Here is a 22,394-nt window from a genome sequence, read left to right as displayed (position 1 = left end):
ACACTCTGCCCCCGGTTCACCGGGGGGTGTGAGGGGGTGCGGGGGGGAGGGGAGTGTAGAAGATGGGAGGACTACATTTCCCAGCCGTCCCTGCGCGGTGCGCCACGCTGTGCGCAGGCGCGTTGCCTCCGGCTCCTCCCCTGTACCGCTAACGTCGGGGGTTGCTGGGGCGGCCCAAGATGGCGGCGCGCTGGAGCAGCGAGAATGTGGTGGTGGAGTTCCGTGACGCCCAGGTTGGGGGGGGGGGGGGGGGATTGCCGCCGCTGCTGCTGCTGCTGGGGGGCTGCCGCTCTGACCAACCCTCGGGGGGCCGCTCGGGACGGGCCTGGCCGTTCCTGTGAGGAGCGAGAGGGGGGGTCCGGTTCGGCCACCCCGCGAGGCTTTTCGCCTGGTGTGGACGGGGCTGAACCGGTCTCGGAGCCGTTTGCGCCGGGATAACGCCTTAACTCACGAGAGACTTTATTTCTCATCTTAATTGGACGTTGCTGTTTTTTTTTAAACTATGTTGGCGGGCCTAATAGAAGATATTGCCACTTCTCACACACATTACCTCATTTTTTCTCTGACACCATTATAGCTGCTCTCTTGGCTGCGATATAAGTTATTGAGTATTGCTCGATTAGCAGGGAAAGCGGGTTAGTTGTGGGGTTTTTTTAATAAATAGTAAGAAGGTTAGCTTTTGTTTTTGAAGTTACTGTTATGGTAGAACTCCCCTCGGAGATTGCTTACGTGCTTTCTTAGAAGCTATTTTAAGAACTGTGTTTTTTTAAGATGTTGGCAGTTGCTTAGCAAAGCTGGATATGGTGGGTGAACTATGAACTACTTCAGCAGGAAGCACAGAAAGATTTAAAAAATAGTTCTGGAAGCTCATTTTCTAGTTTGTCCTCTTGTGCTGGAGCAATGTCAGCTCAGCGTTCACCATTGCGAGTAGCAGCACTGAATCGTATGTGCCACATCCAGCCTATCCTCTGTAAGCTCACAAAACTTTTTGCTTTTATACCTCAAAAGCTTTATGTTGGTTTTGTTTTCCTCCTGGAAGAAATGTTAAAGCAGTCTTGTCTGCTGGTGAAGATTTATCCTTGGGAAACTGGTAATGAGATACAAAAGTATGTCTTCCTAGATCACAGATTCAGATTGCATCTGGCTCAGGAGATATGTGGCGTCATGATTTGATTGCTTATTTATAATGGCTGGAATGTGGGAGCAGAGAGAGGAGAGAGCAGGTGTTTCCATCCTCTTTGGCAGCCACTGTTTTCAATCTCTCTGTTGTGCAAGCATATACCTTAACAGAGAGGTTAACTATTCAGTATTTTGGTCGCTTTTGTTTACTCTGGTGTGATCTTTCTTGAGCCTTTCTGACCTGCCTGGTCTCTCATACGAAACCAGAGAGCTTTAGTGGCTGGGACTGCTAAACTACTGCTTCAAGCTAAAATCATTTATATATTTGTGCTTGAGCTTTTTTTAGGAGTCTGCACAAACATTTTTGCAGATGGGAAACCTGAGCTTGAGAAATTGAAACACCTTGGCTGTAATCATCCTGTACCAATCTTGAGCTCTGCCTGTAGGCCACACTATCTCCAAAATCCCTACCCCCAAACCAACTTAAATGGAAACAAGAGTCAAAAGAGTGGGAAGCTGTTGCATTTATAGTCCATATGTGTCTGCAAACACTGCAGTTGTGTTCAATCACCATGCCAGAGTGTGTTGTGTGAAAAACTACAGCACCCAACCTATAACACTTCAGAAAATATCTGGGTAGTTTGGGGCCGGTATTGCCTGCAAGTGTCATCTTTCCGTGTAAGCTGACAGAAGTGGCAGTCTCTGTACTCTTTTGATTAAGACGTGACCCACAGTTTCTTGTCAGGCTGTCCGCGCTATCAAAAGGAGACTAAAGCTCACCACATCCAAAGGTGAAATAGTATCATTTGTAGCAACCCACCGTGTAGACTGGAAATAAGCTGTGCAGGGAACTAGTCTTTCTTGCTAAGGATTTGCAGCTCTTGGAAACCAGTATAGCCCTGGCAAACGGGGTTGGTCTATTGCCTTTCAGGTGAAGGCAGTGAAGCTAGATTCAAAACTAATATATGTTCAGGCATGAAAAGGTGTCTTCCTTGGCTTGCCTAGCAGAAATCGAATGAAATGCCAAGTAGATGTTTGAAGTCTGAGAAGATGCTGCCTGGGCTGTCGGCACTGGGCTGGTTTTCAAATGTGTGGTACTTCTACTGTGCTTATTCACACAACTGTTACTCATAAACAGCAATTCTTGCTATCCTGATTGTTGTTTTAGGATAAAAACTGCTTTCAGGTTGGTTTGTTCAGTTTCAACTCCCTCCTTCTAGAAGATAGTGCTGTGAAGACTGACATATCAATACACCAAGCGCATTAAATGATAGCCAATTGTGTTTTTTTTTTTTTTTCCTGTGGCCTAGATAAGACTGTAGTATTGTAGGGAACTGTTTATTGCCATAAAAATACTTAATTTGTTATCCACCAGAGTAGCAGCCTGACACGTGAAGCTTTTTATTTCATTCTGATTGCTCATTACATTTTTTGATGGTTCGTGCCTGGAAAAACAGTTTACCAATGTTAATTATTAAAAACAATTTGTAAGGATTTATGAAGTCCAGAAAAACTAAACTTGTATATGAAACTTTCAATCACTTTAAATTGATGGGGTTTTTTTCTGTTTTGAGGCAAGATGGCCACAGCTGTATGAAATATGTTGGCTGACTAGCTCATCATCACATGAGAAAGTTCTGGTTCCAGTAATGGCTTTAGTGATCCTCATTTTAATTCCTCAGAAGTGAAACGTGTATCATCTGGGAAAACTTCCTTCTCCTGCTTGCTTTTTTTTATAAATTCAATAACCTGCTTTGTTGTTTTGTAAGATGCTGTGAAATCTAGGAACCTGGAATTATTTCTTTACTATTCAGAGATTTTTAAACTGGCTTCTTATTTACAGCATTAGTTTTAGGACTAGGAAAACCTTGTGAGAAGACTGGATTTTCTACCTAGGAAAAAGCAATGAAAGCAGGTCATTCCTGGAATGGGAAAGCGGTGAAACTCTACTTGGTTGGGATATAGATATAGACCTGGGGTTTACTGCAGAACCCTGCTGAAACTCTATGCCTGGCTGCAGCATTTGTAGCTCTTTCCCATGTGGACTCTTGGTCGCTAGTGAATAATGAGCCCATGATGCTGTTTTTCCCTTAGTTGGGGTACGTGCAAGCAGGGGATGGGGCCCTCATTGAAAATACTAGGTTTTTGTGATTGTTATTCTCCTGTCAAATCTGATTGAAATGGAGTGAGACTGCCATATTGTCTGTCTGGTTTTAGTGATGCTTATAAGTAGTAGCTGTGGGACATCCTGAAGTCTTGTTACACCCATGCTGAGGGTACTTAGCAGAATCCTGAACAGCAACAGAGACATCCTGAGCCTTCAGAGAGGTGGCTTAGAAGATGACAGCAGTTAGTTTGAATAATATGGGGCGATTCTGATTTTGTACTCTGAATGCTAAAAACTGCATTGAAGTCACATTTGTGTTTATGGGCTAAACCATTCAGCTTTCCAAGTAAAACTTTCCTTTCGTTCTCTTGGCAATTGAACGAGATGGTTGGCCAGTTCCATTTTGAACGAAGAGGGGAAGACAATGTTCAAATGGTCTATTTTTTTTTTTTCCCTTCTTATGGCATTTAAGTTATCTCTTAGCCTTCTTTACAAGCAATACCAAAGTAAATTCTGATGCTTCTTAGCCATCTCTCATTTTTGGAGACCAGCCATACACAAATGGTTACACTTCTATCTCCCAGTACATATATAATTAAAACTGGCCCTGCAATGGAAGAGAGAGAGACTGAGAAAGCTTCTGAGCAGGAGCAGAGTCTGATTAATACAGATTATTAGAGATTGCTGATTGAAAGGCTGCAGCTGTGATTGCCATAGCAGGGAGAAGGGAGCAAGGTCTTAGTGTTTGTAATGGTGTCTGTCAGGCCTTGTCTTCAGGTTACTCTAACAAAGATGTTTTCTGTGTCCTATCCTGCAGCCCCAAATCAACCACTACACCACATCACCCCTCTGTGCTTCTTTAAGGGGATGCTACTTCTGCCACCCCTGACAGATCTCAGCCTTGACTTTTACCATAGCAGTTTATATCTTCAAGATGAGCTGGCAGGTTTTCCTGAACTCCTCCCCAAAGCTGTGTGTTTGACCAAGAAGCTGACCTGACAGGTATAATTTATTTTTGTTCTCTCTTTCCCTTTAACAGGCAACTGCGATGTCAGTGGATTGCCTGGGACAGCGCGCAGTACTCTCAGGGTGAGTGTGACATTAGAAATGTATGACAGTCATTTCCACGAGCCAGATCAGCAACCTTCAGGTTGACCTCAATTGAAGGGCTGACGTATTGTTTCAGAAAGGTGCAGCTGAGTTCTGTTCAAGGCTTGATGGAAAGGATTCTGTGTCACATTTCCAATGGGATACAGAGTGGAAAGTCAGGAACAACAGCACAATAAAATACTGGCTTTCCTGATGCACACTTTCCCAAATCCACTTAGAGGAGGTGGAGCATCATGAAGTACTGTTTGGACTATGCTTGAAATACAGATTAAATCATTTCCTTAAGACAAAACTTGCCCCAAATATTCCTGTGCTGTGCTTGGGCAGAGGAGCCAGGCTCTCTGACCTGCTCCTCTGCTGGTTCAGTGTGGGATGATGCTCAACAAGAGCCGTAGGTGCCATAGACTCCAAGCTGCCAGAGCTCCCAGGAGGGCTTAGCATTTTGTAGCCACCTCCAGGGCAAGTCTTCAAACAGCTTGGCAGTTGCCTGCCCAGCTGCCACCTTTCAGTACTAATGGCTGTCCTGCTGTCAGTGACACAACTACCACACCAATTAGGATGTTCATTTCAAATTCAGGATCACCTGGGTGCAGCTGACCTTTGGTCAGCCTAAGAGGAAACAGGTCCTTTGGTACAAAAAACAAGCCTGCTTGCTTCCATGTAAACCCTTAGACTGGCAGCCCTGTGCGGGAATAACCATTGCAGCAGCTTGTTTGGGTCTAACTTGACGCCTCTTCCTCCTTACACCTGCCTAGTTTCACAGCTTGCTTATTTGGGCCAACAGTGAGCTGGGGATGGCCTGTCTGCAATTCAACATAGAGTCTGTGGCCCTCTGCTTTTCAAGCTGCTTCTGTGTGCTCAGCAGCCCTTCAGGATTTGCCTCCTTTCTTTTGAAGTGATGTAAGAGCCTCAGAGGACTCAGCATCTTTACTTCAGAGTAGGGAGCCCTGAGGACTTTGGTCTGGAAAGGCAGCAAAGATATTCTTTGTGTTCCTTCTCTTGGGAAAATCCATAGTGCTCAGAGTAGCTGTACGCTTGCTATGCAGCTGACATACGTGATGCTGGTGTGGTTAATTATATATGGTTCAATATGTTTTGCTGCTGGTCTTCTATTAAAGTTCAGCTGGCTCACAGTTATTTCTGGGCGGTTTATCTTGCTTGTAAGATGAATCACACTCTGGAGGGAATGATACCTTGCCTAGCTTTGTGTGGAGTTGGCCACATCCAGCAGGATGTATGAGCTCAGGTTTAGCAATGTGCAAATATATCTCTGCTGCCTGTAGGGTTAGCTCAGGTAAGTAATATAATCAGATCAGTGCAGTGCTGTGTCCACCCATGTTAACAAGCTGCTGTAGCTGAGCTAACTCTGTGTGGAGAGCTATCTGTGTGCCCCCCCAAACAGTGTGGTGTGGAAACAATTGTCTTATGTTTGTCAAGGCTCATTAACTCCTGCTCAGAGCAACCTCTCCAGACTGAAGCTGGCTCCTGTGAAACTACTGTGTTGCATTCCCAGCCCTGTGCCACCACTATTCTACCGCTGTAGCATTAGGCCAGCAAAGCATATTTGGATGTGTTTGCACCATTTCCCAGCGCTTCTTTTTGTATCCTATTTATCTGAGGTGTTCTGTGGTCTGAGCTACCCCTTACATTTGCAGTTCCTGTCTAATTTCAGTGTGTCTTTTTTTTTTATGTAGCCTTTTTTGAAGTATGTGGACAAATGTAGCATTCTCAGGAATAGTATTTTCATCTGTCTTGTCAAATGCTTCTCTTCTTTGGTCCTCCAGACACAAGGCTGTGAGCTCCATGGGAGCTTGGGGTTTTGAGATCAGTCCTGTGTGCTACAACCCCTTTGTGTCTCTGTGTCTTGCAGCCGCCGTTTCCTCTACATAGTCAACCTGGATGCACCAAATGAGGGTCATCGAAAGATCTCCCGACAGAGCAAGTGGGACATTGGGGCAGTGCAGTGGAACCCGCACGACACCTATGCGTACTACTTTGCGGCTTCAGTAAGTTCACTCATTTAAAAGCTGTAACTCGTAGTCTTGCCCAGTCTTCAGTGGGTGGACTTCTGCATACTTGGAAGGCTGTACGGAGCTGGTACAGGCATGCCCCTGCAATTCACATTGCAAGATCAAGGCCTAACTCTGATTTACTGCCGGTGAGGTATTTGGCTTGATGATTCTCAGTTACTGGTCGGTCAGTGTTGAATCTAGTTTTGCTTGCCTGTCTTTTATAAAACACCTTGCCAGATAAATCAGGCATCCAAATGGTCCTTTTCTGGAAGAAAGGGGATGATGTGCCTGCTTTCTAACTTCCATTCTGTAATGAGATTTGTGCACTTATTTAATTTCTTGGTCTGTGCTGGTTTTTTTTCACCTCCCTGCCTTCCTGGTGGGATGCGGTGCACCAGGCAGTCTGTAAATAGCACAAGTCAATAGTGGCTCACCACTGTAACAATCTGGGTTTGCAGATGGGCAGGGACCGAGTCAGTGAGGAGTTCTTACTCCATGTGTGGAGAAGTAAATAGGCTGGTCTGAAGAAACAGTAGTGTCCATCTGAGACTTGAGTGCAGTTTTTAGCTCTGATCTTTACTCGGGCTATCATGCTTTATAGCTTGTTCACCCAGAGTCCTGAGCTTCTGCTAGTGGCAGTCTTAGCCATCAACCACAGCGCTGCAGCAACTGGCACTATTCTCATGGCGAGGTGCTTTTGCTGCTGTGTTGCATCTGCTTTTATAGCCTGAGCGTCCTGGAATAGCTGGGGGTGGAGAGATTTCATCTGTTTTTTTGAGAAGACACTTAGCTGAAGGTGTTTTCCTGGGATTTTTGTTCCTTTTGCTTCCTGGACTGGCTACGATTGAAATTAAAGGCAGTCTTAAGAGTGGACCAGTGTTACCACTTAGGAGCCTTTGTTTGCTCTCTGACATTACCCAGCTTTTCTCCTCCCAGCTCTGGTCCATGACTGACATCTTCAAGTTGCCTTCAGCAGCTGTCTGCCTCTGAGTGGAGAGTTAATAAAACTTGCAAAAAGGTGTCCTTCAGGGCCACTTCTGGATACAGGCTGTGAAAATGAAAACTACATAAGGAAATGTGCTGTGCAGGCTGTGAGTAGAGCAGGAAAGCGTTCCTTCAAACACACTCTGAAGGGTAATATCCAGTGATCGGTTAATGCTGATCTGAGCAGGACCCTGCTGCGTAAGGGAGCTGTGCCCGTCCTCCCACCTGAGTGCTCCCATCTCTTGCTGCCCTGAGGGAACACAGGAACCCATCTTGTTCCAGACTGAAACTGGATGTAGCTGGCATCAAACCTTGCTGCTCCCACTTATAAATTAAGATGCTAAAATACTATGGTGATTTAGTCGTAGTTGTTGACATACATCAGGTGAGGAATCCACAAGATGAGATCAGACAGCTTTTCCAGTTTGAGTCAAACCTCCTTTCCAGCCATCTCACAGTTGGCTGGCGTTTTGGTGCTGATGCATTACAGCCCGTCCTAAAACACACAGGCTAAATTCTAGTCCTAGAGGTGGAAAGCAGACTTATACCATGTGCTCAGGTTTCTGTGTCCCAGGTCTGGTCTGGAGGCAGCATGGATGTGTTTGAGGGCCATATGTAAAGGGGCAAAGATACATTGGGAGGGCTAAATCAACTTGGATTCAGCACTGTGAAGATATGATTTGCTACTTCTGGACTCAAGCTGGTTGTCAGTCCCCCATGAGTCTGCTGTTGAGGCTATCATATGTTCAGGTATACCATGTGAGTGTTGTGGACAGCCCTGAGGGTCTTATCCCTCTGCATCCCTGTGGATGGAGAGCGAGTGTAAAAGGCTGCCATCCTGTTTGCCAACAGCTTCACCCAGTTTGCAGTGCTGTTAATTTGAAGTGGTGCAGGCAGGGGAAGTCTGTCCTTGTGTTTGGATAAGGGCTTCTTGTTTTTTTTAGCTTCTTTCCAAAAGAGCTCAAACATACCCTCTTGCTGTGCTTGGCTGTGTTTGCCCTCTGGCTCAAGCACATTTCTGAGGACTCCTAAGCTGTTGTTTCAGAAATGCCATTGTTTTCTGTCGCAGATCCTTGTTACTTCTTTTGTGTGTTACAAAAGCTTGAACAAGAGGGTGATGAAATTTTTGGAAGTGTATACTGATACTTATCATGGGAAGCACATTTTTTAGAATATGCTTCTGATGGGGGGAGCTGTCATTCCCCTACACCTGGTGCTATGGGCAATGCTTTCCATGTAAGAAGCCCCGCTAAGAGTCTGAGAAACTGCTGGTGATCCTTATATTACAGCATCAACTCTGGAGTCCTGGACAAATCCTGTTGGGTACTTTTGCTCTACTCTCTTAAGTCCTTCTGTCAATCAGAAACATGCAAGGAATTTTCCTTGCCCCAAGCTTTTGTGCAGCCCTGCTGTGAGCTATTAGAGAAATGCCATATATTATTGCTGAGCTTGGAGGAGACCTTCCATTTCAGGGAAGGATGGAGTGTTTTATCCATCTGCAAGTTCAAATTCATATGAAGCAGCTTTGGCATTAAAAAAAACCCCCAAAACCCCACCACAAAAACCTGTCCCGAAAACCGTAAGTCTTTTCTCTATTATCTTTCCCCTCATCTACTGGTAAGTCTGAAAACAAGAGGCTAATGAAGATCAAATTTTGAAGTCATGTTATTTCTCTTTTTGCAAAATCAACATGAATTTCCAGTCATGGCCCAAGAGCCACTGTGCTTGGTGATCTATATATGCACCCAAAAAGGCATTTCCCGCCCCAGAAAGATTAGAGTCTGCTTGGGCTGAAGTGAACCTTGACTGAGGCAGAACATGATCTTAAAACACAGTAACTAGTTTCAAGTAACTTTGTGTGTGGCTGCATGTGGGGGAGGATTTATTCCTGGAATGAGTGAAGAAGCCCTAAATAATGTTGTCATTGATTCATCTGGTTTGCTCCTGTGGTTTACAGTTAGTGATAAGCACTTAAGCCTTTTTTCCTGGGCTGGCAAGGATGGAAGTACCCTTGAGAGGAGGTGACCTTGAAGCCATTAGACTGTATTGTTCATGTTTGGCAATGGCCCTGATTATCCCAGGAGGGAATCGAGGGAGAGTTGAGGAGAACCAGTGGCGATCCATCATCCTCCTCACTGAAAACTCCATTTGTGAATCTGAACAGACTGGCAGCGTATTCCTGCAGGGAGGTTTTGGCTGCCTGTTGCCTGCAGTTCCAGCATGTTGTTAGGAAATAAAAGCTCGGATAACATAATTTCATGGAAACATTTTGCAGTGTGATGTTTTTTCTCCCATTCTTGTTTATCACCCATTTTAAGTGGGTGTAATTGAAGTGTAAGCTTTTGAGAGTCCTTGCAGCCTGTAGGTTCATCTTTGCTCTTCTGTCTTGGGCAAGGACTTTGCTAATCACAGTGCGACTCATCGGTAAGTGAGGTTGTTCAAAGTGAAGGGAACCTGGTCCTGACAGATGGATTCCTGTCCTACCTTCTTCGCCTGACACTCTCTCCTTTCTTCCATCTAATTTCAGAGCAATCAGCGAGTTGACCTGTATAAATGGAAGGAAGGTAATGGTGAAGTTTGCACATCGCTGCAAGGACACACACGTGTGATCAGGTGAGGAAGAAGTGATGCTGCGGACTGCTGGGTGGAAAACGATGGGTTGTTTCATAGAAAGTGCATGTTTTGGTCCTGGCCCCGCTCAGGCTCTACTCTGAGCCTGTTTTTACTTACTTTTTCTGGACTGTCCGTGTCTGTCCCTTTGTCCTGCCTTCCCATTTGGAGATATGGGGAAGCAGCTCACCCTTTCATGGCTCCCCCCAGTATATCAACTTAGCCTTTGATGGCTTGAGTGTCATTGCCTTAGGCTGCTGTCCTTGTAGTGAACAGCAACCATCATCTAGAAAACAGTAGCATGCTTGTTAAATTGAATTGCAGCCATGTTTCTGTGTGATAGCAGCTTAATTAAAGTGGGTAATCCCAAAGATCAAGTTCAGTGTGTTATGGTGGTGCATGGGAGATTTCTGCCTCTGGTTCTAGGGGTGTATTTTAGTGATGGGCTGGAAATGCAGGTGAAGGACTGTTTTTACTCCAGCTCCTGACTATGGAAAGTAATTGCAGCCCTTGAAATGGCTGACTGGAGGCTGTTTGTGTCCCAGGTGCACCTGGTGAGCCCAACAAGAAGGCATCCCAGAGTGAGAGGTTGATGCCAAGAATGGAGGGTAACTAGGAACTTGCTGAGACAGTGTCCCTTTTACTGTGGAGGGAAGAGCACACACATGATAGCTGTAAAGTTCAGGGCTAGGAGGATGCTTCACTGGAATTTACTTAGAAGCATTTCATTGCTTCTTGGAATTTACTTGGAGAAATGATTAAGATCTTGCTTTTCACTTTAAAAGTTTCAGTAGGTGTCATGGAGTGGCCATGAATTTGTCAAAGAAACGTGCTGGGGGCTTGTGAGAAGTTTTTGCCAATTGCGTACGCTTTTCTGTGCTGACCTACTATGATTTTGCATTTGCAGCGACTTGGACTGGGCGGTGTTTGAGCCAGACCTGCTGGTCACCAGTTCTGTTGACACATACATCTACATCTGGGACATCAAGTAAGAATCAGTATGTTTCTGCACTGCAGGGAAATCATTGGACTCCATTCCATAATTAGCAGCTTGAAGGGCAAAGTATGCACTGATGGGTCCTGCTTTTCGGCTGCGCTTGCAGGGGCTGCATCTGCTTCCCATAATCTCAAAGATGGCTTCTATTCCCCTATTTTCAAGCCAGTTCAGAGTCAATGAAGGATGGTAGAGTGGTGCAGTTAAGACAGTCATGCTCCTGATTGGAAAAAAAACCTGATTGGCTTCACTTGCTACTCATTTCATATCTTTCCTCAGGAACTTTTCCTAGAACCCAAGGGTGATCCTCAGGTTGTTGGGTTTTTTAGCTGAGTGAATGAGCAGCACTTCATGATCCTGCAGCCATTTTCCACTAAATTCAGTGATTGTTCCTGGCTGTCCCTCAGTGGGAAGACTGGCAGTGGTATTCAGGGACATTTTCCTGTTTGTGCCTTTCCTTGATGCCTGGTGCTTTCTATTTTGAGTAGTTTCAGGGTTGCAGATCTTTCCAAAACCACCAATATTAAAACCCCTTATTTTACACCCGGGAAGCAAGGAGCTGGTACTTGGGACTGCTGGGTTCTCTTGCAGGCCATACAGCAACTCTTTATGGCCCCCAGCAAGTCGCTTTGTTACTTTCTGTCTCCCTTGCTCAGTTGTAATAGGAGGATAATTCTATAACCCCACTGCACCAGGCTACCCTGAAGCTTGTTTAGCTCCTATGAAGCACTTAGATCCTTGGTTAAATGGTGCTTGAGAATGGCAATATATTATTAATGTGTAATTAAAAGACATATAGAGACAATAACTGCTGGTTGTGTTTTCCTGCGATACTATCTTAGTGCCAAGCAAAAAATAAGAGTTCTCTGAAGGTTGTTACCGGAAGCCCTGATTTAAGTCTATTGTGCTCTTCCATCATTTTGTGTCCACATGCATCACTTGTCCAGAAGCGCTTGCTTAGGCAGTCTCTGAGTAGCCTCTACAATCCACCTGTACTAGTGAGGTCTTGGGGCAGTGTGGTCCTGGGGCTGCTGGCCTCCAGGAAATGAACATCCTGTTGAAGTGTCTGTCTCTAATGACACCCTAGGGAGGTAGCCCTGCAGTAAGGGTAGCTGGAAATTCCTCATTTAATTTTTCATAGAAAATAACTTTTTGTTTAGGCAGAAATTCTTAGGGGGAGAGATGGCGGTCCATTCCAGAAAATGTTCTGCTTTTCAGCAAACACAAAAAGCTGAAGACAATATTCCTTATTTTCCTGGCATTTTTCATGAAAAGGCAGATGAATTTCTGAGGAACAAGGTCAAGGAGCGAATTGTTGCCTCGATCCATGTCCTGGCTGTTAGGAGTTGTCATGGTGCCACACTGGCATCTACCACTGCAGGGTTTGGTCTGTAGTGTCTGCACATAGCTAGTCTTATTTCCTACTAATTTTGTTGTTATATGCTAAACATGAAGTCTTTCCTCTGAAGTCACTGCCCCATCTGCCTTGAATCAGGGTCTGCAAAGGCTTGACAAAAACATCAGTGGCTTTTGTCGAGTTTTTCCACAGCTTTGTTCCTTTTAATTCTCCTGGGAAAGGCTGTTTTGTTGCTTCCTGCAGCAACACTTTGTGAGCCCAGTGTTTCCTTGCCTGCCCGGTTGCAACTTGCCACACTTCGCATGTGTTTCTCCTCCCCCTAGTCCCTTCCAACTTCATCTGATGTCCTAAACTTCCTGCTGTATGTGGTGACAAGACAGAATGGCTGCTGTCCTCCAGCTGGTCACCTCTTTATTCCATTTAACATGGTGTATTTTGGTAAACAGAAGGCACGTTTGCTCCCAAGAGGCAGCAATAAAATTAGTCCTGGCATAGCAAGGAGCTCACTGGGGAGGCTGGACCTGCTGGGCTATGCTGTGGGTGCTCACATTAGCCATGTTCTGTTTCAGAGACACCAGGAAGCCTACAGTCTCACTCTCTGCGGTTGGTAAGTATGGGAGGGGGGTGGGGGGGTGGTATAGGCTTGTTTAATACTTATGTTTAGTGTCGTATGCCCCTGCTGTTACTCCTCCCTTCCTTCATGCTCTGAGCCTGAACGTGGCAGAGTACAGAAGTGTCACCATGTATGATTGTCCTGCGTACTAGCAGTCTGAGAGGTTCCAGTGCACAACTCCTTTTAGAGGAGCAGAATTTAGAAGGGATGTGGAGCGCTTGGACGTTCCCAGGCATGGAGGGCGGTGGTGGTGCTTGGACTGTCTGTTGCAAATTAGTGGACAGTCACATGGCATTTGTGCCTTCTAGACGTGAGTAGCTTCTTCACTGCTTAACCACCCCGCTGCACTGCTTGTCCTGTGTTGCCTGTCTGTAATTTCTCCATGTCCTTTTATGTTTGATTGAATCAGCTGAAAAACTAAATCACACCCCAGGCAGTGGTGTTGAATGCTGCCGACTGCCAGCCTGCCCCCTTACTTACTGAGGGGCTGGTACATTAACCGGCTGTATCTGCTTCCCTGGGGCACCTTCAACGTGCAGGCAGCTGCAGCGGTGACACAAAGGTGCTGTGTTTGGGCTGCGCTTGCTCTGGGAAGGCATTTGTCATGGCTCTTGGCAGTGCAACTGTCCAGTCGCCTGTAATGCTGCTTGCTGGAAAGTGCTGTGTGTCAGTCCTCATCAGCTGCACCTTGGAACTGCGCAAAGTATGGATGATGAGCAAAACACCCTTTTCCTGAGTTATATTCTCAGTACTATAGCAGTCCTCATAACATGTCTCTCTTATGCTTTGCTGCTTAAACCTTCTTAGGCTACCCATCTTCAGTGGCTTCTCTTTCCCTTCCAGCCAGCAAACCTCTCTATCGCAGCGATGCAAAACCTTACTGAGTCAGAGAGAAGCAGCATTTGGTTCTGGTGCCTGGGCTGCTGAGGGTTAGCTAAGCCAGCCCAGCAGTTAGCTCCCCAGAAAGCTTCCTTCTTCCCATGTCCAATTCTGTTTAGTGCTAGTCCAGACGTTTGTGTACCCTTCAGTGAGTGGATCAAATCAATCAACTGGCAGCCTGTTTGCAGCTTTTTCCCCCCTGAACTAGCTTTTTGCCAGGTTGTCAGGATGAATCTGCTCACTGTGCAGGAGGAGGTGGGTAGTGAAGGTGGGGAATAGCAGCAGGCTGAGATCTGTTTAGCTTTATTGTGGACCTCACCTTTCTGATAGCTTGAAATGTTTTCAAAATACTGGCAGAATAAGGATGAACAGAACATATATTTCTCTTGCAATATCTGAACAATCCACATCAACTGAAGCTGTATTTTGCTTCTTATTAGAAATAACCAACTAACTTCTGATTTTAGGCCCTTGACTGAGTCCCTTGTGATATCATATAATCATATCTGACCTATCATCCAGTTCCTTTATGTGATGTCTTTGACTTCTGTGGTGTATTTTGATAGTTGGGCCTTCTGATCTACCCAGTGGGTCTACCTCCAGCTGGCCAGACATGAGGTCTACCTGCAATGCAGCCTTCTCCTACACATGTATAGGTCAATAACACTGGTTCCCTGTATAGCATCGGATAGGATAGAGGGTGTTGGGGAGACAAATGAATCAATCCTTGAATACCTGGAAGCAGCCTGAATGAAAACAAAAGGGATTTGGGAGGGGGATGATGAACCTGCAGTTCTTGTCTGCAGGAATTTGCTCAGAGTTGCTCCATCTGAGCTAATGGACATGAGTATTTTAATCAGGTACAACCCATGGCTAGAAATTGCGATGAAGATCTCTAAGCATGTAACTGGAACACTCTTGCTTTGAGATCTTCATGACTCAAACACTAAGCTGAGGAATCAGGAGTTAGACATTTTCATGCCGTCCTTCATGCTGGCTTCTGGGATATCTTTCCTCCGAACTGCCTTTCCTGTGCTAAGAGCAGCAGCTCTAAGCCCAGGAGGGGGCTTAGGGTTTACTAAGGGTAGACCTATAAGGATCTACTCTGCCATTTACTTTTTAATTGCTTGTTTTGACCTGCTCTGTTTGTGCTGCAGCTGGAGCTTCCCAGGTGAAATGGAATAAGAAAAATGCCAACTGTTTAGCAACGAGCCATGATGGGGATGTCCGAATATGGGACAAAAGGGTAAGCTGAGGGTTTTTTGAGCAGTCTGTGCATATTCCCACCTACCCGATACAGATATCCCTCTGGTCACAGATAAATACTGAGAAAAATGTACTACTTTATCCCAGATCTCTCTTGTGGGCTGATTTAAAGTAGAGAGACTTGGGAGCCCACAAGCCTAAAGAGAGTGTGTAGGTAGCCTTCTTCCCCAGAAGTCATGTTCATTAACATCTTGCTTTTGATCTCCTAGTACTTAACTGTTTTACTGAGTATAAAGTATGGTTCAGGGCTGCACTTGGTGACTGGAATTTGCCACACCTTCACAGGACCTTTCCTTCAACTACTTTTGCTGAGCTATTTGTCTTTTCCCAGCAGGAGGGTGCCCTACCTGTCCTGCCCTTGTTAAAGTGGCTCTTGTTATGCTAAAGAACAAGACCAAATTTCAGGAGTCCTGTGCTGAGAAGAAAAATGTCTCTCCTTGCAGAAACCCAGCACTGCAGTAGAGTACTTGGCAGCTCATCTCTCTAAAATCCATGGTCTGGATTGGCATCCTGACAATGAGTATACGCTGGCCACTTCCAGCCAGGACAACTCTGTCAGAGTAAGTGTTGCTTCTGGGACTTCTGCTTGGGAGATGTCAGGATGGTGGAGCAGATCCCTTTCTACTACTGCTGAAGTCTTGGGGAGTGCTTGCCATTGGCAAGATCTGGATCCTTATTATTTTATTTCTGGCAGCCTGTGTGTGTTGAGCCAGGGGTGTGTTTACAGAATAGGCAGACAAGTCATTTCAGGATGGGTGCACATATGTTTGCCACATATCTGTGGTGGTTTGGGCAGTATTGAAGCTGAAAACAAGTGCCTCTGCCTGTTGCTTGCCAGAAGGGAGCTGGTCATGCTTGCCAGAATAGCCTTCTCCCCAAAATGCAGTGTTGTTAGCCTCAAACTGATTACAGCAACTTGGGGGGAGACATACTGCAACCCCTGGCATTTCCAAACTCATGTCGAAGTGGGTTATCAATAAAAGACTGCCCCGCAAGCATTGCCATGCGGGGCCGTTTACTTGAGGGGAAATAGTGTGCTTTGTCAGCCAAATGGAGTTCATCCACATTTAGCTAAGCTCTGAGGCAAATGCAATTGATGTGTATTCTAGCAAAGCAAAAGGTTAGATTCTTCATTACAAAATTAGCAGTAACAGCAGGGTGGGCCTGCCTCCAGTCTGGACTGGCACATTGGCTGGGAGCCTGCAGGGTACCTTGTAGCTCTGAAAGCCCAAGCTGGCTGCCTGTCTCTCTGCTCTAATTACTCAAGCTATGATCACTGTGAATATGACCCCAAGTCACTCATTGTCTAAGGGATGCTGCCAGATGCTGCCAGCTTGATATTTGTCCTTTGGGGCCATCTCTGCTGTTAATGAATGGGATTACTAATGATGCTGTGGGCACCCTGGCATGTTTTTTGCTCTGTTGTATTTGCAAGCCACATGGAAAACTGCAGCCTGAAAGTGTAGCCAGCTGACTCCTGCCTTTGCTTGTCTTTTTGTGGTTGTTTTTTGTTTGTTTCTTTTTTTTAAAGTTCTGGGATTACCGTCAGCCTCGGAAATACCTCAATATCCTTCCCTGCCAGGTTCCTGTCTGGAAGGCAAGATACACAGTGAGTGAGAAACTCCCACCAGCCTCACTTGTGCTACGAGAGCAAATGCACAAAGAGACATTAAATAAAGAACAACTGCTGAAGGGCTTCTCACCAATTCTACTGCTGGACATGATTAAGTTGATTGTAAAAATCCTTCCTGATGCTTAAAAAGGCCCAGAAAAGCAATGTCTGCAATGGGGGCACTTGGGAGAAGGAATGACTAGCAGTGTGAGATCCCAGTCTTTGGCATCGTCCTCCTGGCAGAGGAGGTGGGAACCTAGGTGCAGGTGGTTGGCTCTGGGAGCAGGAGGCTCAGAAAGTGGGTGTTGCTCTTGCTGTCCTGTTTTTCCACTCGGCTCCAATATTGGTACCTCTTGCACAGAGCAACTTCCGCCGCTCAGAGGCTTCTGCCTCTCTGAGTGCCGCCTCCTACTCCCAAGGTTTCCAAGTGTGCCGCAGTAGGCTCTCACAGCGTATAAAATCCAAGAACTGTTGCCTTTTATAGAGTAAGCATCCAACCATGTGAAGCTAAGGCTCTTCACATCAGTCATATCCGTTCTCCTCCCCAGACATCTGAATTTGGCCTGAAGCCAGTGCTGTGCCTTGAGTCTTTGATCCCCTTTCCTTGTCCATGGTGGGGGGTGTAGGACTGGGTTCCAGTGTTCCTCTGAGTGTCATGACCCTGAGCAGCTGCTGGGGCTCAGTCCCCAGGCAGCAGTTCTTGCAGCTCCAGGCAAATTGACCTAAGGATCCCATATGAAAAGTGAAGGGTGAAATCCCTCCAGCCTCACAGCTGGAAAGTGGGGAAGCAGTGGAAAGAAACGATTAATCTTAAGTGAGCTGCATTGATTATCTCAGTGTACTACATCTTATTTCTTGTAAGACACTGTTTTTGCACAACAGTTGCCTTGGACCCTCCCAGTTTTAGGCCTGGTTCTGTTTTGTGCTGAGCTCCTTTAAAACCCACATGGTCTTCGTAGGAAAAGGCAAAAGTTAGTGTGTGATAAAAGCAGCATGCGAGCGTCACTCCCCAAGGCTAACTGGAAGGGTGTTTCTCTCTCAAGCCTTTCAGCAATGGGCTGGTGACAGTGATGGTCCCCCAACTCCGACGGGAGAACAGTCTCCTTCTCTGGAATGTCTTTGACTTGAACACGCCTGTCCACACTTTTGTGGGACATGATGATGTGGTGCTGGAGTTTCAATGGAGGAAGCAGAAAGAAGGTGAGTTCAGGGCTGGATGTGCGCTCTCCCCTGCACCGTGGCCATCGGCTAATCCTCAGTGTGGAGGCCTGGCTCCTGGCTGCAGTGCTTATGCTATCACTATTTTCCCTTTCCTTGGAGTAGCTCCTACCGGCTTTCCTGCCCCTGCTCAAGCTACAGCTGTTTTATGCTTGTTTTATGGCGCTGCCCGCAGGAGCATTGCCCTGTTGTTTCCATGCTAACAAAGCAAATCCATCAAATGCTGAGTGGGTCAGTGGTGTCTTTAGTTGCTTCCACTCTCCTGTTGAGTCTATTTTTAAACGTGTCTTTCAGAATGAATTGTACAAACTATTAGATGGGTGCATGAGTGCAGGCACCCTCACACTGCTCAGAGCTGCCCGCTAACCAGTTAAGCCCTCACATCTCTGCCTGGATCAGCAGTCTCCAGCATATCCCAGACCATAAAACCAGCGAACCCACCTTATCTGTGTGCTGGCAAAGGCAGGGGAGGAAGAGTGTGGGATAGAGAGGCTGCTGTTAGAATTCTATCCTGACTAAATTTTCCCTTGTAGGCAGCTAAATATAGGAGATTCCATATCAGAGGTTAGATAACCACACAGCGCACAGCTTTTTTCCAGCACCTCAGCTGCCATTGACAGACCAAGCATGTCTGGCTTTGGTGTCACTTGTGGCACTGCTTTGCAGTGCCATGTAAAAGCTCTGGTCCAACCCTCTGACACCAACTGCTGGGGCAATTCAGTTAAGTCACCTTCTTCTCTATAATTTGCTTTTCTCTTTCAAAAAGATGAAAGCGATATAGAACTGTCTTAGGATCTGGAGGCACAATCTAAGACAGCTTGTGTATGAACATTCAAGCAGGCTTGAACCACTGTTGTCTTGTTTTAGCTGAGTTAATAGATATACATCTGAGGCTGGATGTCATGCCTGTCTCAAGCAACATAAATCAATCATACAAGCATTCCAAGTCTGCTTCAGTGCAGGGACAACCAAGATAGCGCAAATCTCCTTGCACAGAGGCTGCTGTGCTGTATTTAGACAGCCCCTGTGGCTCAGCAGAGGGGTGTAGGAAGCAGCTGTGTGGCAGCAAGTTCTTAAGCATAGCAGCTCTTTTACAGGGGAACCTTAAACTGTATCATAAGGCCTAAACATGGGCATAAATAAGTCTGTGTACCTTGATCTGTTGATAGATAGTATGTGGCTAGATGTATTTTATTATGATCTGAATTTGTCTTGGTATCATCCAAGTGTTTCAGAAGGAAAAAGGGGGAAGGGTAGAACCAGCATCGCAGCTTAGAAATGTTTTAAAACCTCTGCCTCTTGAAACAGCTACAATGAACTAAGGATATTTATATTTTGACTTTACAGTTACTGTAAAAATAAGTCTGTTTCTCAACTATATTATGTCTTGTATTTAAGTATTGTAGTAGATCTTGTTCATTCCTAGTTGGAAAACTTGCATCACATTCATTACACTTAATTTGTGCTTTTCACCTGTAAATTTAGAGGTGTGGTAAACATGGTGCAGGAAGGCATAAAGGCTGATGCACCTATGTCTGTTCAAAGCAGAAAAGGATTCGCCATGCCTTTTGGTTTAGTGCCTTATCCATTGGATCTCTCTGCTGGCTTGCTTGAATGTGTTTACACTAAACATAGGGCTGAGAGAGTTTCTGTTTTCAGATGGATGTGTTTCTGTCCTCTTTAGGTTCGAAAGACTACCAGCTGGTTACATGGTCCCGTGATCAGACTCTGCGGATGTGGCGGATTGACTCTCAGCTGCAGAGGGTATGTTAACACTTTTGCTCTTGAACTGTAGACAGTTTTCTTGCAGGCTGGATTCACCTTCCTTTCCTTGTGCTCCCAGTCACTCCTCTGATATCCTAGAGCTGCAGACACAGCAGCCAGCTTCACTTTCCTTTTCAGCTCTAGCCCAGAAACATCCCCAAGGAGACCTGTGATAAGGCCCCACTGTGTCTGTGCCTCAAAAGCTTCTGTGGAAGTGCAAGGCCGCTTTGTTGTATGACAGTAAGTGTAGAAGTCACTTGGGGAAGGTGGAGATCAGTTACTGCTTGCATTGCCTCTGAAGATGCTACCTCCATGGCTGCAAGACTGTATGTCTCTTTCTTGGCATTTTAGATAGCAGGTAGGGATTGTGCCCTCCACTTCCTCCCCTTGTTTCCATTGCCTCTTAGCCTGGTGCAGGCAGTGTGAATCCTGTTCTGTTGTCTGGCAGCAGTTACAAATTGCTGATGCAATTGCTAGATCTGCTGTGCTGGGTCAGATCAGAAGTTCGTATGGCCACGATGGCCCATATTGCCCTGCCTCATCTTCAGCCGTGGATGTCTTGGAAGAGGATAAGAACAAGGCAAGTATGGAATGATGTTTCTTTCAAAAGCCCTCCCAGCCTCCTGCAGTTTGCAGATTAGAGGATCATTGAGTTTGGCATCTTTGTATTTGACAGAGCTTGATGAGTTTCACTTCCATAGACTTGTTCTGTCTCTTCTTGGACCTGGGTAAATTTTGGTCATCTTAAACATCCTATGAATAAGGAGTTTCATGGCTTTTTTGCATGTTGTGTGGAAAAACAGCTCCTTTCATTTGTTTATTTTGTAACCTGCTAGTTTCATTACATTGAAGGTGAAATGGGAAGCCATCTTGTCTGTGCTACTCATGATTCTGTAGAACTCCATCATATCCCTCCTCAGCTGCCTCCTTTTTCAAGTCAAAAGGTCTTGATTTACTTCATTCCTTGTGCGAGAACTTTGATTATCCTTTTGCCTTTCATGACCCTTTTTCAGTTCTACTATAGATTTTTTTTCGGGATGGGGATCTGAACTTTGTTCTTTCCAAATAATTCTCAGTACTCACGTTGTTTTTTTAAAATTGTCGGGCATAATTCCGTGAAAACATCAGCATAGTCTGGCCTCTGCGTCGTGTTCCCTCAGTCAGCTTGAACTTGCCATTTTTCCCCTGTGCTTTATATTTATCTGAACTGAAGTTCATCTTTCATTTTAATAGTTACTCCTGTAAGGTCCTCCTGTGATTGTTTGCAGTCAGCCACTCTTGTTACTACCCTGAATAACTTGGTGGAATCAGCAAACCTGGTCATGAACCTATTCACCTCCTATTCCAGGTTTTTAATGAATATGTTGAGAAGCATGTGTTCCCAGCACAGATCCTGCAGGAGTCCTGCAGGTCTGTAACAAACCTTCTCTGTGAAAAATGACCCCTTACTCCTACCTGATATGTTTGTTTATATTTTATTTCTTTCCTGTCTTTAAACCAATTGTTCATCCATGTCAGAGCCTTTACTTTTCCTCTGCTGGCTCCCACTCTTTTGTCTTTGTCTGGATCAAACTATACACGTGACGGCATGTTGCTGATGACAAATACTGTAATTTGCTACATTTGCACCCTTATCCTTTCTCGTCCCCTTGTTTCTTCTCTTCATCTTTCCTGTTTTCTTGTGCTGAACTTAAAACAGACGTTTTCATGGTCTCCCTTTGATACAGGGTCTAGAACACTAGGGCCCCCACTATGTACCTGGTTCTCTAGACCCTACTGGAGTGTAAATATCAAAAGCAGACAGTGTGCTAGTATTACAGCTGATCTAAAAAATAAAACCAGCTTTGACAAATTAATTCAAGGAATTAAAGTCATATCAGCTTTAGTTTTGATTAAAGTAAAACCTCTGTTACTTAGACTAGCCATGTCAATTAAGTGGCTTTGTACGTGAGCAGGAGATTTGGCCAGGCTGTCTGAGGTGACAGAACTGAGGATGCTGGAAAGTGGAAGATCACCTGTCTTTGTCACAGAAACAATGCTGAGGTCTTAGTCATGACTGTTGCATGGACAGATGCAAGTCCAGCTCCCTGGAGAAACGATTTTAGTGGTGGCTCTCTGCACAGCTTGATTTCTATTGTGCAGCCTGTGGGTGTGTTTGTTCTTTTCAGCTGTGTGCTAATGATATCCTGGATGGAGTGGAGGACCTCATCGATGGGATTTCTCATCTGCCAGAGCCAGACAAGACCCTTCACCCCCAGGACTCTGAGCCCCAGCATAACTCTGGGCATGTGGATGAGGAAGGTGAGACAAGTGACAGATCATGGAACTTCAAACACCAGCTCTCTCTGTATTGGGAAGATGATGCACCTTGGTGTAAGAAAATAACATTGTAGGCAAAGCACAAAGTGATGCTGTTTCAAAGATGAATGGATCCCCAACACTGGGTGTTTCTCAGGATGGTCCTACCAATTTCTCTTCTCCTCTAACACAGTGATGTCATACTAGCTGTAAAATAGAGCTCTTTCTTGTCACTAGTAGCATTTAATTGAATTGTCTTTAGGTTATAGTTGTAGCTTCCTGCCAAAAATAAGGTAATTGGAAAGTCAGTTCTGGCTCATAAGAAGGTAGTTCAACTGAAGCTGAGACATGAGCCCACAGAAGCGGGGAGCGTATGGGTAAGGCAGGCACTCTGATGCAAACTGCTTACATCATGCGTAGTACCTAAGCACTTCTGCTGGCGTCACTGTGT

At 45.5% G+C, this 22,394-nt stretch overlaps 1 protein-coding gene across 3 annotated transcripts in view; it reads left to right on the top strand.

The window, feature by feature from the left end:
- Window positions 1-179: 179 nt before the first annotated feature.
- Window positions 180-22,394, top strand: part of WDR59 (WD repeat domain 59) — a gene marked incomplete at both ends in the record, with an annotated part of 47,651 nt that continues 25,436 nt past the window's right edge. For all 3 annotated transcript variants that reach the window (XM_082005907.1, XM_082005905.1, XM_082005906.1), the window contains 12 exons: window positions 180-233; window positions 4,266-4,315; window positions 6,207-6,342; window positions 9,860-9,945; window positions 10,850-10,930; window positions 12,863-12,900; window positions 14,943-15,031; window positions 15,495-15,611; window positions 16,583-16,660; window positions 17,707-17,863; window positions 19,566-19,645; window positions 21,814-21,946. In XM_082005907.1, coding sequence (XP_081862033.1) covers window positions 180-233; window positions 4,266-4,315; window positions 6,207-6,342; window positions 9,860-9,945; window positions 10,850-10,930; window positions 12,863-12,900; window positions 14,943-15,031; window positions 15,495-15,611; window positions 16,583-16,660; window positions 17,707-17,863; window positions 19,566-19,645; window positions 21,814-21,946 — 1,099 coding nt within the window. The remainder of the gene's footprint in view (window positions 234-4,265; window positions 4,316-6,206; window positions 6,343-9,859; window positions 9,946-10,849; window positions 10,931-12,862; window positions 12,901-14,942; window positions 15,032-15,494; window positions 15,612-16,582; window positions 16,661-17,706; window positions 17,864-19,565; window positions 19,646-21,813; window positions 21,947-22,394) is intronic.

Source organism: Phaethon aethereus, assembly GCF_964289735.1.
Source record: "Phaethon aethereus genome assembly, chromosome: 13".
NCBI lineage: Eukaryota > Metazoa > Chordata > Aves > Phaethontiformes > Phaethontidae > Phaethon > Phaethon aethereus.
Note: the sequence above shows the minus strand (reverse complement) of the source record. Positions and strands in the feature narration are given on the sequence as shown.